This window comes from Anneissia japonica, unplaced genomic scaffold (genome assembly GCF_011630105.1).
Source record: "Anneissia japonica isolate Jap-2015-1 unplaced genomic scaffold, ASM1163010v1 scaffold1208_len1460985_cov181, whole genome shotgun sequence".
In the NCBI taxonomy this organism is placed as follows: Eukaryota; Metazoa; Echinodermata; class Crinoidea; order Comatulida; family Comatulidae; genus Anneissia; species Anneissia japonica.
The window spans coordinates 1,415,488-1,433,689 of NW_022688484.1; the positions used below are offsets into that span (position 1 = coordinate 1,415,488).

The 18,202-nt window shown below is 34.0% G+C and overlaps 1 protein-coding gene across 1 annotated transcript in view; it reads right to left on the minus strand.

Annotated features, from left to right (window-relative positions):
* Positions 1–274: 274 nt before the first annotated feature.
* Positions 275–18,202, minus strand: part of LOC117122125 (contactin-3-like) — a 34,108-nt gene continuing 16,180 nt past the window's right edge. Inside the window, exons 6-20 of the mRNA XM_033267606.1 lie at positions 17,439–17,541; positions 16,265–16,452; positions 15,606–15,878; positions 13,252–13,545; positions 12,482–12,678; positions 11,367–11,490; positions 10,556–10,720; positions 9,699–9,851; positions 8,915–8,985; positions 8,015–8,246; positions 6,509–6,624; positions 5,751–5,937; positions 4,631–4,749; positions 3,038–3,218; positions 275–2,566 (exon numbers count right to left, since the gene is read on the minus strand). Coding sequence (XP_033123497.1) covers positions 2,466–2,566; positions 3,038–3,218; positions 4,631–4,749; positions 5,751–5,937; positions 6,509–6,624; positions 8,015–8,246; positions 8,915–8,985; positions 9,699–9,851; positions 10,556–10,720; positions 11,367–11,490; positions 12,482–12,678; positions 13,252–13,545; positions 15,606–15,878; positions 16,265–16,452; positions 17,439–17,541 — 2,504 coding nt within the window. The 3' untranslated portion in view covers positions 275–2,465. The remainder of the gene's footprint in view (positions 2,567–3,037; positions 3,219–4,630; positions 4,750–5,750; positions 5,938–6,508; positions 6,625–8,014; positions 8,247–8,914; positions 8,986–9,698; positions 9,852–10,555; positions 10,721–11,366; positions 11,491–12,481; positions 12,679–13,251; positions 13,546–15,605; positions 15,879–16,264; positions 16,453–17,438; positions 17,542–18,202) is intronic.

The following is an 18,202-nucleotide window of genomic DNA, read 5'->3' on the forward strand; positions in this document are numbered from 1 at the left end:
TAGTGTGAACACACCTTTAGCCTGGTTTCCATAAAATTGTTACACTGCAGTACAGTGTTTTTATTAGGGTGTATTCACTATACTGTAGTACTTAGGATAGGAACTCACTATAGGGTGAAGTCAAAAAGGAAGTATTTAAGGGCCATCCATCAATTTCATTGTTATTTGTTTATTTCATGTATTTTCTGATGAATTTTTAATGAATATTTTCTGTTGATGGCATGGGTTGAAGAAGAGCAAGCACTGATAAATTGATACAATCATGACAATACCATCAAAATTCAAATCAGTCGCTTTAATGGTTACTTACATTTAAAATAATGAAACAGAAAGCTCAATTATTTGTACAATCCATCTTTGTTAAAATTGCCTTTTTCAATATATTACAATAATTTTAAAAAGTGTTACAAGAATATCTACAGACCCAATGTTATTAATAAACTGTACATCTTTCTTTCAATAATGTATAAAAGTCATTCTTAAATTAATTAAAGCCTGAAAATATTCAAAATCATTAAACAGACTAAATAGACTTCAAAATCAGCCAAAACCATCAACCTTCCCTGTAATTCACTACAAAAGAAAACACTTATATTTTTCTAAAAACCTGTCACCAACATAAACTTTAACATCTAAAAGATTTAGCTCACTTACAAAGTAACTAGAAATAAATAAAACTATTAAATAGCAATACTGATTCTATGTATAAAAAGCAAAATTTGACTTACATTTTATTGTCAATATTTTATACAATACAAGGTGATACAATATGCTGTAAATGATCAAATAAGCATTTTTCTTACATTGAATAAATAATATTGTATTTTATTTTTAAATAAGTATCATAAATAATGTCTTGCAATATTGTTTTACAAGGGCAATATACAAGATTTATATATTAACACAAAACACCAACGCACACAATACTCTTCCTCAGTTGAGATGGATTGAGTGCATGGAAGCTAGTGTTATATACATTTGAAGTATCCTTTGCTTTACCTGCTGTGTATTATAATAGACTGGTATGGCCCAAATAAAGTAACACTTTTAATACTAATGTTGTAACAAGTCAGATTGACATACATACAAAATATGGAACAGCACTACGGTAGAACCCCCTATTAAGGGGACATGTTTTCGGACAAACATGAGGGAATGTATATCTTTTAACACTATGGCAAACCCCTATTCAGGGAACAGTTTTTCAGGTCCCAAAGGTATCCCCTTAATGAGCATTTCACTGAAGCCTCCACAACTTACACAAGCTATGCTTTACTTATGTGATCATTTACAGAATTTTAAAAAATCCATTCTACATGGATGACAATTTATAGAAATGTCACACCTTCTAACAGGTACTACACATTCCTTTGCATAAACTTTTAATGTATCTAAAGTATTCGATATTCAATTTTTAAAAATACAAACAAGATCTATTGCAGCAGACAAAAATTGCTCTTGGGTGTATATATAAAGTACGCTGACTGCAAAGCTATATAGACGACAGAGTTATATAGGTGCCTACAGTATACAGTAATTGGACATACGGCTTTAGAAAAATACATTGTAGATAAAACTTGTTTTCAAAAAACTATCTGAATTCCATTAACACAATGAAAATGGACAGCTGCTCTACAGAAACCACTTTACAAAAATATTTTAAAAAAGAAGAAAAGATTTCTCTTGCCTCTTTTAGATCATGTCACATCACCTAAATGTTTTTAAAAATGTCTTCCAAAATGTTGTTACACAAAGCAGTATGTATGATCCATGATCCATACAGCTACCAATGCACATACACTTAAGATCCATCCACATTATCAAGTTTTCTGCGGCATCTGTAATTTGCCCATATATGGACATGATGACGTATGTAGGCACCCATATGTAAGCACATCATAGATCTTTGTCACAAAAAATTGTCTTTACATCCTTCATTTACTGGTCATACAAAGAAGTCCAAATTACTTTTGGTCGGAACCACATAATATAAATTCCTTTCAAAAATTCTATTAAATTGCATAATTCATACATTTTATAAGGATACTTAGTTCAAAACATAATTATTTTTGTTGTCCTAATAAAACATACAAAATCTCAAGTAATATGTATTACAGATGGATTTAATTTTGCTTGTTTGTCAGCTTCACACAGATTGACTTCTTTAGGAATTCATGGTTACTACCCAAACATCTTGGATGAGGATAAATTGAAGTATTAGAGCATTCTCATATTGGTATACAGTATAAACACCTATTAGGTAGACTAACTCCAGTTGACCACCAGCTGGTAAATGGTGAGTACTGTTACACAGCCTAGCTTTAGCCCAGCCCACGACAGCATTAGCAGGTAGGTAAGTTGAAAGCCCAAACACAAGTAGGGCTAATGGATGTTGGATGCTGATTGGTTGGCAGACTAGGGCTAGCATCTTAGGCTTAGGTGAATGTAAAATATTCCTGGCAGCATTACAAGAACAGCGAGACAAATTGAAATCCACATACAAGTAGTAGTAGTGAATGCTGAATAATATTTGCGGGATTTGATGATTGTCTAACAGCTTGAGAATCTAGAAAGAAAGGTTAAAGGGTATACATTTATACTGCACAAAATACTAGGGTCCCTATGTGCTTCAAACAAGTGAACAAATGTAATTGGTCATACAAGGAAAGACGAACTCTAAGCCAGCACCCAAACTGCAGTATGGGGATACGCCTTCCTTGCCGACCAAAGATCTATTCTGATAGAACTAGAAAAAAGCTAGCTGGCAAGGAATCAGGAAAAAAGAGAATTAAATCAGGTGAGGTTGAATGCTGATGAATGCTTTAAAAGCATTAAATTATTAACAGTATAATCACATTTTATGCGATCATGCCTTTTATGCGATAATTAGCAATTCAGTTTGTCAATACCAAATTCCAAAACATAGATAGAGTAAAGTATATATAACAATAAACTTATTTGTTACTATATAAAAGAGTTTAGCATATCGAACAATATTTCTCGACACATACAAACAAAAATAAAATATGAGACTTACTGTTGTCTATTCTGATTGGTTCGTCCTGCCCGATACCAATTCCACCTTTGCTGTAACCTTTGACCTTGATTAAGTACACATGATCTGGGTAGATTTGGTCAAGTACAACTTTGGTAGTTGGAACTTTGACCTGTACTGTCTTGGCATCATCTTCAAATGTTCCCAAAGGCCAGTAGCAAACCTAGAACAGAGGGTTTAATGCTATCAAATATTTTTAAAGGTTCTATTTAACAAAAACATGTGACTTGCCTACATATGGCCATAATGACATCACATACGACCATACAGAATATAGCCACATTATGACTATATATGGGCATACATCATTTCTTTGTCAAAGACAGCTTTACACAAACTGTCCTTAACAAAACTAAAATTTGGTCTGTTATAATACATTGTAACCTCAAAACCATTTTCAACGCAATTACTGTCAGTTTTTAAAAAAACTTACAAAAATATTACGATTAGCTTCTGATAATTTACAAGCAAAATGTTTGTATTGTACATACAAGGTTATGCTGCCAAGTAGTTCGTTAGAGGCAGAGATGTAGCAGTGAGTTTTTTTATGATGGTGTATATAATGGTGTGGGTTAATTAATATAGGGTTTTCCGTACATTATATCCGAGTCAATTCTACTAAAAATGGTTTAATTCCTAGAATTTCTTAAAACAATTAATTGATAAATAAATTAGTATTGATATATTTTACAAGTTTATCCACTTTCAAATCAAAAGTTTCTTGCTTAATCTAGGACTTTGTTTGATTGTTATAAATGTTATTTGTACAAATTTTGATTTCGATGTTGGCAGTAGTTGAAATACAATACAAAAAAATAAATTTCATAAATTTCTGCAGTTAGTAATTGATGAGATGGCTTGACATGATTTGGATGTTAGAGTGAGGATGAGCCAGCAAATTCCTGGAAGAGAAACATCAACTGCTAGTGTAGAAAGAATCGGCAATAAAATCCATTTCTTCCACATCTATGCTGGAATCACCATCTTTCCAACTAATGGTGGCTAGATAATTGTATTATAGATGCAACTGTACATGTATGCAAACATTTTGGGTATTAAAAAAATATTTTCTCCCCCAAAGTGACATTGAAATAAAGAGATAAAGATAAATGTTATAGTTTGAGTGATAGCAAACATTTAAATTTTAGCTAAATAAAAATGTTTAGATTTGTTAATCAATAATTATTCAGTAAAAAACAGTTCTTATTTGGAATGTTTATGCTGTATTTAGAAACTTTACTCAGGTTGTTTTAACTTGGCTTTTTTCACTATAATTTGCATACACAGCCAGGTGCTCTCCATTGATTAGCATTTTCAGTTTCATTATCAGATCAGTTCAGACATTGACTCTGTAGATTACACACATACAGTAAGTACTGCAGTAGAGAGAAATTATGTTCTAGCCACCTTTATGGTGAGTTGATTTTTGTTGCTTTTTAGTTTATCATTATTTTACAGCCAATGTGTGCATTTTTGATGTTCCTTTTTTCCTTAGGTTTTTCCTTTTTTTTTTTTTTTTTTTGTTATATCCATAGTACATATATTTTGATTGTATAAGCATTAAGGAATGCTTACCATATATCCCTGAAGTTTTTCTTCATTTGAAGACGTTGTTATCGCGTCCCATTGCACTTTAAGTTGATTGTATTTTTCACCAAAAGACACTTTAACATCTGCAGGGGCTGTCAGAGGGGCTGCAAATCAAATAATATAAGGATATATAAATATAGTCAACAAAAAAAACCACCACTAAAGTACATATTTTGTAGCAATAACCTACTCCAGCAGTAACTTTCATTGCCAATTGCATTACACTCAGTCTAAACTAAGTATCAAAGTAAACCATAAAAATATGTGGCAATGACAAGCTAAATCAGTCACTCATTGCAAAAATTGATTTTGAGTTATTAACACAGAGTTAAAAAGTAAAATAAGAGCTATCAAATGATGAAAAAATCATTCAAATTCGACATTTCCTTTTGAGGTTACAGGCGTTTACAGATACAGCTGTTTAAAGAACAATATATCAGAAATTATAATTTTGGGCATTTCTCTTTCAGAAACTATCATCAAATCCTTTAAAAAAGTGTCGTTTTAACATTGAAAATGGGGAAAATAACAGCATAGCAAGATATATAGGTATATAAAGTTTAGTTTAGTGCAATAAAAGGGATTTTTTAAAATTTGACATTCCAGCATGTTTTGGCCATTTTCACTGAAACACGATTTGCGACGAGTGACTGGTTTGGCTTGTCTTTGACACATATATTATCCTATTTACAGCTTTCACACACAGATTTAGAAATGTTTAATTTACTATTTTAGAAATATTTTTTAACAAAAATCAAGAACTAAATAGAAAATACAAATACTTAGTTTTTACGCCATTATAGAAATGTTTAATTTTCAAATTGATAAATTGATACCTAGTTGTATCAACAACATTGCTTAGTTTTAATAATTTTTACTTGTAGAATTGAGGTATTTACAGATTAATATTTTAAAATGTATTGTACCTTTGAATTACGTACTGCATCAAAAGAAAAAAGTCATCGAGGTTCATGTACTTAAAGCTGTTCTTAATTCTTTGGCACCAGTTTGATTTGAACCTAAAATCCTAGAATCGTAAGGTTGGCATCTCAACCACCAAGCTCAACAATTAACCACTACTAATGTTGTTAAGTCTGTTACACACCTGATTTATATGTTCTAGCAGTTGCAATACTGCTCCCTGGGCCTTTACCCCCGGCTGTGTATGCATACACCCTGAATTCATACAGTGTGTATGCTTCTAGATTCTCAATAACAGCCACTGTTCCTGTTCCAGAGGTGGTGTACATATAGGCACTTGATTCTGGTATATCTTCTGTCCAGTAGCTTATCTAAACCAGGAAATCAAAACAATGTTTTATAAAATATTAAAAATACTAATGAAAAAATAATAGTAATTTTCAATTTTGACAGTAATACATCATTATGGCATTTTATAGTCTAACAATTTCCTCAGAAAGGGTAAATTATGCAAACTAATAATTCACAACATTACAGCTGTTTAATTCTATATATTTCATCTAGTGCCTTTCAATACCAACAACTTAGTAAAAAAGTTTAAGCCACAAAGAAAAATACCATTTTATTTAGACAAGCTACCACAAGCAGAAATGCAAACCATTGGATTTTTAAAATGTAGGCAGTATTTCACTTTTGTTAAAGTGATTCAATCACTTTTAGGTTCCTGCCTGCTCTATGAGTTTACTGTCATTGTGTTTATGTTTTCAAAATTTTTTTTTTTTTTTTCATTTGATTTAGAATGATTAGGCAGATATCTGCAAGAGAAATACCACCCATATTTTGTTAATAATAATAATAATTTCTTTGTCTTATTTAAAATTAACATTGCCAAAATGCTTTACCATCAATGTTAGGTGGCGCAGTCATAAAAATCAAACATACCTTGTAGCCTTTGAATTGACCTTGCACTGACCGTGTGTTAATGCCATTCCATGATACCCTAATACTCATTGCTGATTGGACACTCAGACGTACGTTAGTAGGTGCCACAGTTGGTGCTGAAATACAAAAAAAACATATTTATCAAAATGATGACTTAAAGGTATTTATATCCTAACTCTGCGTAAATCTGTAGAATGTTCAATGTTTGAAACAGTGTTCAGTGGGACAACTTTCATAGCAATTTCAATTGGTTTACTTTTTGGAATCCCTTCTCAGAGCTGTTTTCAATTACTGTATAATTTCTGTTTTGTTTTGTTAGGCTTGTTTTATGAGAGAAAATGAATGAAATGAACGGTTGTTAAAATTATAATAATGTCACTGCAAATGCATTTTGTACTTCATTCATAGTCAATAAGCATGTTTACGTAAGTTTTTGTGATAAAGTTATCATGAACTAACATGATGAGAGCTTAAGCACGTTAGAGAAAACCGTTCATATAGAAACTACATTATGATCTATTTATGCTAATGATGAGCAGTGTTGCATGAAAACTACCTGAAGCACAACCAGTGAGGTTGTCTCGAATATCGGACCTGTTTATTAAACTGAACGCTGATTGGTTGAATTTTTGATCTCAGGAATTAATTTATCATGTTTAACAAGGTCAATGCATCAACATGCTCCACTAGATCACAATAAGGCTGAGCACTTGATTAGATTCTGGTAGGTCCACATAAAATGACTGGCTTGATCATGATCCCTTTGGTCATGATAAACTCTGAATGTGAACCTAGCTATTAACACTGTATTGCATTGAATGTAATTCTACTTTTTTTGAGCTTGACAGTTCTCTTGGCAGCAGTCTGCTCTGCTTAGCTGTTGCCTGTTGGGGTGATTTGTGGGACGCTTGGTCCAGGAAATTCCCATTACTCTCCATTAGCATATTGTTCCAAAAGCACTGATTACTTATTTAGTCTTAATACTGTAATCATAATTTTCAATTGGCAAATTTCTTTAGTGATTAGGTGAGACTTTGTTTATACCTTGTTTCACAAACTTATTTTTTAAAAGATCGTTAGAGGGCAGAAAAAATGTTTTCTTACTCAGCAAATGCTTTTGCCAAAAACATCCAGATGGAGGAGAAAATAAAAATAAATTTTTTTATTGAATGGGATGGTTAAATGCTTTAAATTTACATAATTAGAAAAAAATATACATATCTTATTTTTGGAGATTTCAAGACAGCGGTGGGTGTAACAAATATACAGAAAAACTTTAAAATTTTTCTGAAATTTTTATGTTTTTGGCAGCGGGTTCGCTAATTGGACAAAAATAGTTTATTTTTTTTTAAATCATCATCATTGACAGGCAGCGAGTTTGCTAAACAAGATATAAAAAAAGTCTTGCCTTACTTTAAGATAAATATTTGAATGCTAGATATAATTGTTGTTAAGCACTGCTGTTACTTTCAATAGTTTAATGAGCGAGTTTGCTAATTTCCCTACCTTCCTGATAAGAGAATATATTAACAGCACTGCTCTTAGGCCCTTCGCCAAAATCATTCACAGCTTGTATTTGCACGGTGTACTCGACGTACGTTTCAACATTTTCTACCTCATATATACCCAATGTGCCGTTATATATCAACGCGGACTCTTGTAAACCTTCGGAACCAACTCTTTCCCAGAACACCTTGTACCTTATGCTGGGGGCATTCCAGTCCTGCATTCCAAGAGGCTAAATGGGCAACAAAAATGGAATTAAATTATGATAAATTTAATAATGATTTTAATTGTAATAATATTTTATACATAGTTTGTTAAGTGCTTTGCAAATAATTATTTTAATATTTCTGTTTCATATTTCTGTTTCTTCGGTTGGTACTGAATAGATCCCAGACAGATGGGCATTGCCTTCTTCTGAGCACTCTTACCAGGTACTGCTCAGTCGTTTTATGTTTGTATTTGTAAATTTGAAGTAGTGAAAATAAATTATATGATATGATATACAAAAATTCTAAAAACATTCCGTATTATGTAAGCCCTTATCATTAAAACAAATTTACACCATTTCAATCTGCATTTTCACTAAATTAAGTCATTTCTCTTATCCATTAATCTTTTCCAGCTCTTATATCCTATGTTTCTTTAAAAACACTTTTAAGTACAATATCTTTTAGTTGATGAAGTTGAGAAGTTGAAAAATCAAATATCTACAATCTTCCAACTTCTTCTCAACTTCATCAACCAAAAGATATCGATAAGATACTTCTAATAATAAAAATGAAGTATAAATAAAAAATATCATTAAGGATACTATAATACATAATATAAATAGAAATATTTAAAGAAAACAAAATATTAAAAAGTAACAATACTAGAAACAATAAGACATCAATACTCTACCTCCCATGTGATACGAAGCTGGCCTTCTCGTCCGCCACCTCCACCAAGATTACGAGGTGCCACCGAGGGCGCTGTTAAGATAAATACAATTTGAATAGCATAAAAAAGAGGACTTTATTAATTGAAATAAAATGAAATTCTCAAATTAAATCCCACTTAGTTACTTACACTCTGTTCACACAATCAAATTTTAAGGGACAAATTTGTGAAATGATGTCACCCAAATATAGGCACATCTCAGCTATTTGTCACGTAAAATTTGATACTGTGACAAAGCTTTACTGCCAGGTGGGCAGTGTTATGCATTTGTGAATATACATTTCTACACTGAGAGAAGAATGCTATTTATAAATACAGTTGAACTTGCCTTAGTTGAATCCAAAATGCCATTGAAATATTGTTCAACTTAGATCAAAATTTTACTTACAGATTGTTAATTAATGGAAAACACAACAATTTGGCATGTAAAATTAGATCGACTTAGAAACTATTTGACTTAGGCAAGTTTAACTGTAGGTTCATAAAACCATTATACTTTATAGCTAGTTTTGCACCATGATTCATTCGAGTAAAACCATATCAATTTTGCAACTTGCATAGATGTTTCTACTGCAGCTTTTCACGATCATGATTTTTTTTTATAATAATAATTTTCATGATCACAATTGAAGTTGCAAGTTTTCTTAATGCATATGCCATGAGCATCTATATTTATAAATGTTTCATATTTCATGAGATTTGCAGCTGATCAACATCATATAAAATTATTTTTCCTCAAACTTACCTCCTGGAGTAGTTACCAGCTCAGGGGAAGGGTCACTTGGTTGGCCAGGGCCAAACCTATTAACAGCAATCACACGGAACATATACACACTCCAGGGTGAAAGGTTATTCAAGGTCACAGAGTCTGTGTCTACATCATTAGTAGGTGGTATATCTGCAAAAATAATAAAATTAAATAAATAAGCCAAATTTGCTATTTCAATGTATAGGGTTAAGTTAAACAGAATAGAAATGGCCGCATTGTTAAGTCATTCTTTAATTCTGTGTGATGGACATTAATTTACATTTCTTTTATATTATTAGTATCAAATTAATTAAAATCAGAATTGATGTTGGCAGTCTGAGTGAGAGGCTTTTACCTATATTTGTCAGGGGGGTTTTTTTGGAACTTACCTCACCAATAATGGAGCACAAATATACATTATGCAATAGGCCTTATTTCCCCTTTTTTTCATTTTTGTATTTCTGGGTATATCAGGCCTGATGTTACCATCAATACTGATGAGAGGCGGCCACAATATTTATATTTATATTATGTATAAGCCATGAAATACTCGCACCTAGAGCTAAAACAAAAGCGAAGTCCGCTTCACAACCTGTCAACAGTAGAAGCTGGGGTAAGTAAGCATGGCCAGCCGAGAAAGATCAGCATGTGATTTGGAAAAGGTTCACAACCTGATTGGAATTCGCTGTCCAAAACCGCCTACCCCAAAGCTCACCAATAGTAGTTGATAAGTAATCTGCCTTTTGCTTTCAATAACAGGTAGCTTATCACAACTGAAGGTGTTTAATAAACATGTGTATTAAATATGCAAACATAAGTGTACTGTACATGCAACTGCTGATTCAAATATTTACCCCTTCGAATCTCCATCCATTCTGGAATGTGATTGGTCATTCCTTCAACTCGGTATGATGTAATTGAACTCCTACCATCTCTCCCACGTGACCAGAACAAAGTTGCGCTTGTTGACGTTGTACTGCCACCTTCTATACGCACGCCAAAGGGTGCTCCAGGGGGTCCTGAAATAAATGTCAGTTGAAAGCGGTCACAAGATGAAACTTAATTGTGAAATTAATACCCTATTCAGATTACCATTAAATTGCGAACCCAATCGCAATTCACAATCATATGTGAAAGCTCACCAATGGTTGTCAATAAGTGATCAATATCGTAATTGCTACCTGTTGCAATTGGGTGCTACAATTTGTATTACTCCCAATTACTATGAAATCCGATCGCAACAAATTCCACAGGCACTGATTGGCTGAGGTCAGTCAACATAGGTCCGTTTGACCATATGATGAGTAAAGAGAAAAGTAGATGAATTGTCTTGCACAAGGACAACAGTTGTGTAACATGCATCAGTATCGGACTCATGCCCATCTGGTTTTAAGAGTAAAGACTTAGGCTGCATCATATGTTTCAATGCAATGGATTTTTCCAGAGTGTCAATCAAACTTAACTGACCAATCAGAACAGTGTCAGGAATATGCACGTATCTAACAAGCGCACATATCTCAGAAACACACATGTTTGCACATGTTTTAACACTGTTGTTTTGTGGGGCCTTAGTAACGATATCCAAGGGAGCGGAAAGGTCCAATGAGTCATTTGCTGATCAATGACTGCATCTTGGAGTATTGATGTACATTGATAAATACTCACCTTGGACAAGAATGGTAGCAGATGAGGACACCTGGTTGATGGTTGACGTTGCGATGCAGGTGTACTCCCCCTCCTGGTACATTGTTGTGTCTTTGATCACTAGGTTACCATGGGTGTCAATCATCTGTTGTCATGGAAAAATGAAAACAAAATTAGAAGAAAAAAAGGGCTAGAAAATTCCTACTTCATATTTGTCTTCCTGCTACACGGTTACTTGAATTTCAAAATAGTTCTCTATGAATATTTAGCCTGTCAAAATAGTTTTGCCCAAATCTCTTAAGCTTTGTCTACACTATCAACTTTCTTGTGAAAAATTTGTGTAGTGTGCCTTTATATGGGTATGGTGTTGTCATATTACTCCCATATATGGGCATATTACAGTTGTTTGTCTAATAAAATTTGGAAGTATGGACAAAGGTTTATAAAACTATGCATCCGGAATTACAATACATATAAAGCTAAGTTTTATGTTTTTTTATTACTTGTTTGTTGTATAATTTAAGTGTAAAGTACATAAAGGCATTTGCGCTATGTGCACTTTACACATATATCGGTGGAGTTGAATGGTCGAGCGGTTAAGTCAGGGGCACCGCAATGTACAGCCACAATATTGACGCTGGCTTGAGCGGCACGATCTTCTATGGTTCTCGGATAAGGACTATAAACCGTAGGCCCAGGTGGACACAATTTGGCTCATGTGCACTTAAAGAACCAACACCTTTCAAGACGAGGAGGGGTCATCCCGGTGTACTGGTCCATACTGCCCCTGTTAGGGACAGACGAGAGTAGCTGGTACCGGTTTACTGGGTAGCTTAGACATGAAGAGATCGTTAGGGGAGAAGCAAGTTACAGTAGGAGATTGTCCACACTTCGAGTGCTTTAAGAATTCAGTATAAAGCGCTATATAAATCAACTACATTACAATATGGATGTAACAGTATCTTTTATTTCTGCACCAGTACTTTGGAACTCTATCACACTGAACAGTTAATCTTCATCTGGTAAACACATTCTCATCGGTTTTCACTATTACCATCACCTTTTCAGGTAATATCTATATAAGGAATATTTTCCACACATGATTATATCAGATAATAAATATTTAAAAATGTTACCTCCATGTCCATCTCGTAATGCTTAAGATCCAGATCATCGTGATCCTCTTCGCCATCAAGTTGCAATTTGTAACCGTTAAAAAGCCATGTATATGCCAATTCTAACGTATCGTCAGCCCTTGCTTCACACTTGACTATGTTGTCCCTTCCAGCACGAATCGTGTGGTCCACAGGACTCATAAAGAAAGTCACCCCCTCTATCATATATAAATATTAATCCCACTTCAATATGAAAATAATTGTGCCAATTGGAAATATATGAACAGTTCTGTCACAGTGAAAATCAATGAATAGTCAACCATTTGGAACTTGTCATGCCAAAATCAGCCTCAGTTACCAAAACAAGAAAATCAACTTTTTAATATATTCATATTCCCCATATTATAAGCTTAAATTGAAAGGTTGGCAGGCTTACTATTGCCAACGTTAAGTGAAAAAGTATTATGGCTTCGCTGTACCACAATACTGCCACTTTCTTAGGCTAATTACTCAGTTTAATACTTAGCAACAGTACGCTCGTGTTGGGATTTTAGGCCTACATACCTACTGTAATGAACTGTTTTTTATAGGTACAATGTAATACACATGTTGCAACGAAAGCCCACCATTTAATACATGGTACAATTAATGGTGAGTTCATACATGTGTTGCAATTGAAGACTGCCATATAATACATGGTTCAACTAATGGTGAACTCATACACCGGGAAGGTCATTAATACAATACATTGCTTCTTTTAACAATAGAACTCCAAAAACAATGCTTCTTACCTTTGACTACAATGGAGCCTGTACTAGTGTTAGTACCCATATCGTTAGTAGCCACACAGCGGTACTTCCCTCCATCACCTCGATGTATATTCATAATGATCAGATCCCCTGAATTGTCATCGACAAAAAATTTGTTGCTCGTGCTAATATCCTCCCACTGGTTATTGGCGCCTTCCCGCTGCCAAACAATCGTTGCCCTTGGTGCCGATTCGGGGCGACAGCTCAAAGTGGCATTCTGTCCGAGAGCAGCTGGCTGGGCAATATTTACAGGGATGTAGAAAACTGGCGGGAATGCTGAAAGGTAGAAGATAATTGTAGCCAATATTCAACCACATCTTGACATGAATATGTTTAGTAGCAAAGTTTATAGGAGAAAAATGATTTCAGAGTAGGTTTAGGTAGGGAATAACTTTAGAATATTATACAAGCTTTACTGAGCAGCAGAATTGCTCAAAGTTGTGGAGTTAACAGACCAGGGGCCGGATAAAATTGAACACCCAAGTAACCTTCTACCCTTTTACAAAGAAAGTTATAATTGAGCCAATTATGCCATCAGTTTAGAATCCTTACTTTTAAAAACTTGGGTCCTGCAACTGCAAACCAAAATCTGCACTTACAGCCCCCCAAGCTGTTTCCCATCCAAGTACTAACCAGGTCCAGTGTTAAATTTTGTGAACTGATAAGAACTGTTGTTTTAGTGTCACAGAGGTGTAGCAGACAGAATGTTAACACTCTGTCTACTGTACACTATCAAATTTTGCTTGAAAACTGCTATATGTCTATATATGTGGTCATGATGTGATGTCATCATGGCCATATTTAGGTATGTCGCATGTTTTTGTCAAATAAAATGTGATAGTCTAGATAGGGCTTTAGAGCAGAGAGTTTGGCCAGGCACAAGTCTTGCAAGAAAGGACTAGAGATAGACTATTGGTAGTAACAACAGCCAGGTACAGTAGTAGAGAACCTTTAGGAGGAACTAGTAACAAAAAACCTAGTAGCACATTTTGGCAACAGGAGCCAGATGGTAGAGGGCAGCAACTAGAAGGCTACTAAGAGAGATTGTAGCAAGGGCCTAAGAGTGTGTTCACACACACTGCGTATGGCTAGCGTAGCTTACGCAAGACGCAAGCTAATCCACATATTAAAATTCCAAAGTGTTCACACGAACGGCGTTCGCTATATTAACGCTGGTGTTAAAAACGTCAGCAACCTCTCGGTACATACCGAAGACTATTAAGAAACAGCAGTGTTATTGTTTGTTGTACACGCTGTTGATGACGTTTAACTGCCTTCGCTTTTGCCGTTTTTTTTTTTATTGAAGAGAGTTTAGCTCATGAGGTGTACAATGTAGGTCTAGACACAGAAACCGTGCTTGTATGTCTGAAGATGGATCTTCTTTGGCATTTAATCCAAGAGCCATTTGTTCAATGTTACTATTAAAATAGACTTTTCTAAACAATATACAACTTCCTAATGAAAGCGACTGGTCGCTTTTTGTTATTGAAGTAGCTTGTTTCTTTGTTGAAGAAATAATCGTGATTAGTCAATCACTTGCCTTGAGGCCAAAATCATTCAAACATCACTGGCGTCAGCTCCACAGCGCTAACTAATCTGGGATCTGCATGTGACGTTAATAATACCACAGACGTGGCGTTCTGCGTGGCATAAGTAACGCCACTGCCTAGTTCACACACAAAGGCGTATGTTACACAAGCCTTAGCTGTGTGTGTGTGTGTGGTGTGTGTGAACATACCCTAAGTGACAGAGAGCTGGTGGTGGAAGTAGGTTTGTAGATAAAAGGGACAATAAGGTAAGTTGATACAACTGATTTATCATAGGATATTCACTGCTGTTTACTTTTTGTTGATTCATGTACTCCTCCTTTACTTTTGATTTCCTGTTGCAATAATTTTTTATCTTAATTGTATATAAAATGTCATTTAAATTTTAATTATTTAGCGAATCATTTATTTTTGTACTTGAATTTTTTACTTAATGTTGCCTAATTGTTATGCCTTATTGTAGAACATTTATGTGTTTAGTGGGTTTGTGAAGTTGTTTTGTAATGTTTTTTTCTCCCCTTTTGTTAAACTTCAATTTTGAATGAGAGATTTGAATAAAGTTCTTCGTATTTCATATTTCGTATTTGACTGTGTCTCTTTTTTTGTCAGAAGAGACCTATCAACAGAGCAGAGGGAGGACACGAATGATCATACATATATAATGACTTCATACAACATAAAAAAATAAAAAAACAGGAGGGGCGGACGGAGTTTTTATGCTGTTTCAGAAAAGAGAAAAATAACCAATAATAACCCAGATGTTAAAAATAACCAATGAAAATTACTTACCCCTGACATTCAACTGAGCTGTTGACAATATTAGTCCAAACTCATTCTCAGCTTTGCACTGGAACATGGCATCATCATCCTCCTGGAGGTCCTTCACCGTGAGGGTCTTCAGACCATTACCTATCACATACTTAGCGGATCCTATGACCTTGACGCCATTACGATACCATGTGTATGTGATGGTTTCGGTGGATTCCGCTACACAATTCCAGGTTACCTCGCCATTGATATCGCCATTCTGGTCCTCGATCTCATTTACCCACTCAGGCCGAGCTGTGCAAGAGAAAAGTGTTAGTATTTACTTTATAAATATAACAACAAAATATGTTAGCTAAATAAAAAAGGCCAAAAAAAAAAAAAATTTGTTTGTGCTTTGGAAAAATTAAAAAAATGTGTACGGTCGGTAGAAAATACACACAAATAATACAACAATTTGAATTTGATTCGCGTACCATCCAGCAAAATAGGCTAGCATTGGCCCCCTAGCCTCGCCAAGGCTATTCCAGCCTTAATTTCTCATAAAAAAATATTGTTCGGTGTCAACAAAGAAAATGCAGACCCTTTTAATTTCATAAAATTTGGGTCAGTCAGCCGTGGCCAACATAATATTTTTATTTTTTTTGGCTTAACAAAGAATGTGAATGAAGTGATAAATTTACATTTAACAACAACACGGCCTTCATTACTGAGACCGCTCTGTACGGTATTCGAAGCTGAACAGCGGTACGTTCCAGAATCTTCTATCTGTATATCTGGTATGACAAGCTCTTGGCTACGTTCATTCAGGTAGGAACCCTCAGGAAGACTTAGTCCATTTGTTCGTGTCCATGATAATGTAGGAGCAGGCCTAGAAATGAAGAGAATATGGGATGATGTCTATTGGAGATTAATGATGATGATAGTAAAGATAATTCAATTACATTTTCACCATCATATTCCCTACTTTAGTACATATTAATTGTTGTTTAATAATCTTAGAATTAAGTTCTTGGGTTCAGTAGCATGCTGAGTATGACCATTTTGCAACTTTATATCACTTTTGTCAGCATACTAGCCAACAATAATACTCCATGGATGTTCACTATGATTCAACTTTTAATGGTCTATAAAAACACATGTACAATTATATTTTTTTTTCACGATATGATGTGAATATACCTCCTGCTTGTGTATTTGTTTCAGTACAATAATGTCAACAATATTATAATCTTGGAATTGATTTTATGAAATCTATTATATACATAACATCTAGGTTCCATTGTAATAACAATATAACTACTACTTGATTCTTGTATATAAAACCAACCCAATAAAAAAGATGATGTTGAACACACAAAGCTATTAATAAGATAACAGAGGGTAATCAACATTTTACAGGATTTATTTAATAAAACAGGTTCTCCAAAACTAGTAATGAATATCCCTCCACTTGGGTGTCAGACAAAACATATGCGACCTCGTCGCTAAATTTTAGCCAATTTGGCCAAATTCTAATCGTACTTGCAGATATTAATTGACTTAAAGCAGTAAATCGACGTCACACTGACGTAGTTCAGTATGCACAATGTTTTAAGCACTAGAATATTGTGCAATCTTGCCTATAAGCCTACAGTATGTACACAGGTACTGTAGAAATAAGCTTTTTTACTTGTTATTAGTTACTCTTTTCCAGGCAATTTAGTGACTTTTCAAAAATATAGCCAAATTTGATAAAGCGACTTTTCATATTATACAACCAGGCAAATTTTTATGCGGCTAGATTTGAGGAATTTGGCTGGTAAAATGGCCGAATGGCAACCCTGTACAAGGACACATACACTATTATTTACTCACCTGCCACTGAAGAAACATTGAAGGGTCACGGTGTCCCCTTTTAAAACATTATGGGTGCCAACTGGCTGCATTACCTGAGGGGCAGAGTTTTGATCTCTGAATGCTAGAGGTAACATCAAATTGGAAATAAAAACATTGATATTCATTATCATCCAAATTAATATAAATAAAATATAAGATTAAAAGAGACTTCAGCAATACATGAATAAATGACATATATGAAATGCAATCCTGTGTTTTTTTTAATGATTTAAGGCACTACACATCTGTGTACATGTGATAAAAATTGGTAGAAAGTCGTCCTAGTTTTAAAAACTACTCAATACTTATATTAAGTGTTGGATACTTCACTCCATATAAAATGATATATCATGTGTCTATGCATTTTATTACTTATTCCCAATATTCATAAAGTTGACAGAGAAATAAATTCTGTGAAAATTGTTCTGAGTGTTATTTCGTAAGTAATATCTATCACTCGGTATTAATAAATATCCAGCTCTTTCCTGAGCTTATGTTTGATATATATTAAAATTGATGTTAAGCATATCAAATGTACTCGGGTTGAGTTATATCAACCATTAGGTACTAGTATTAAACTAACAATATTAAAAATTATCATCATGTTCACAGTCACTTAAACCACCACAATTATCATTCTCATCACTGAAACACTGCTATTAATTAATAATAAAACATTAGGCTTTAGTCACCATTATTATTATTATTATTATTATTATTATTACTATTATTATTATTATTAC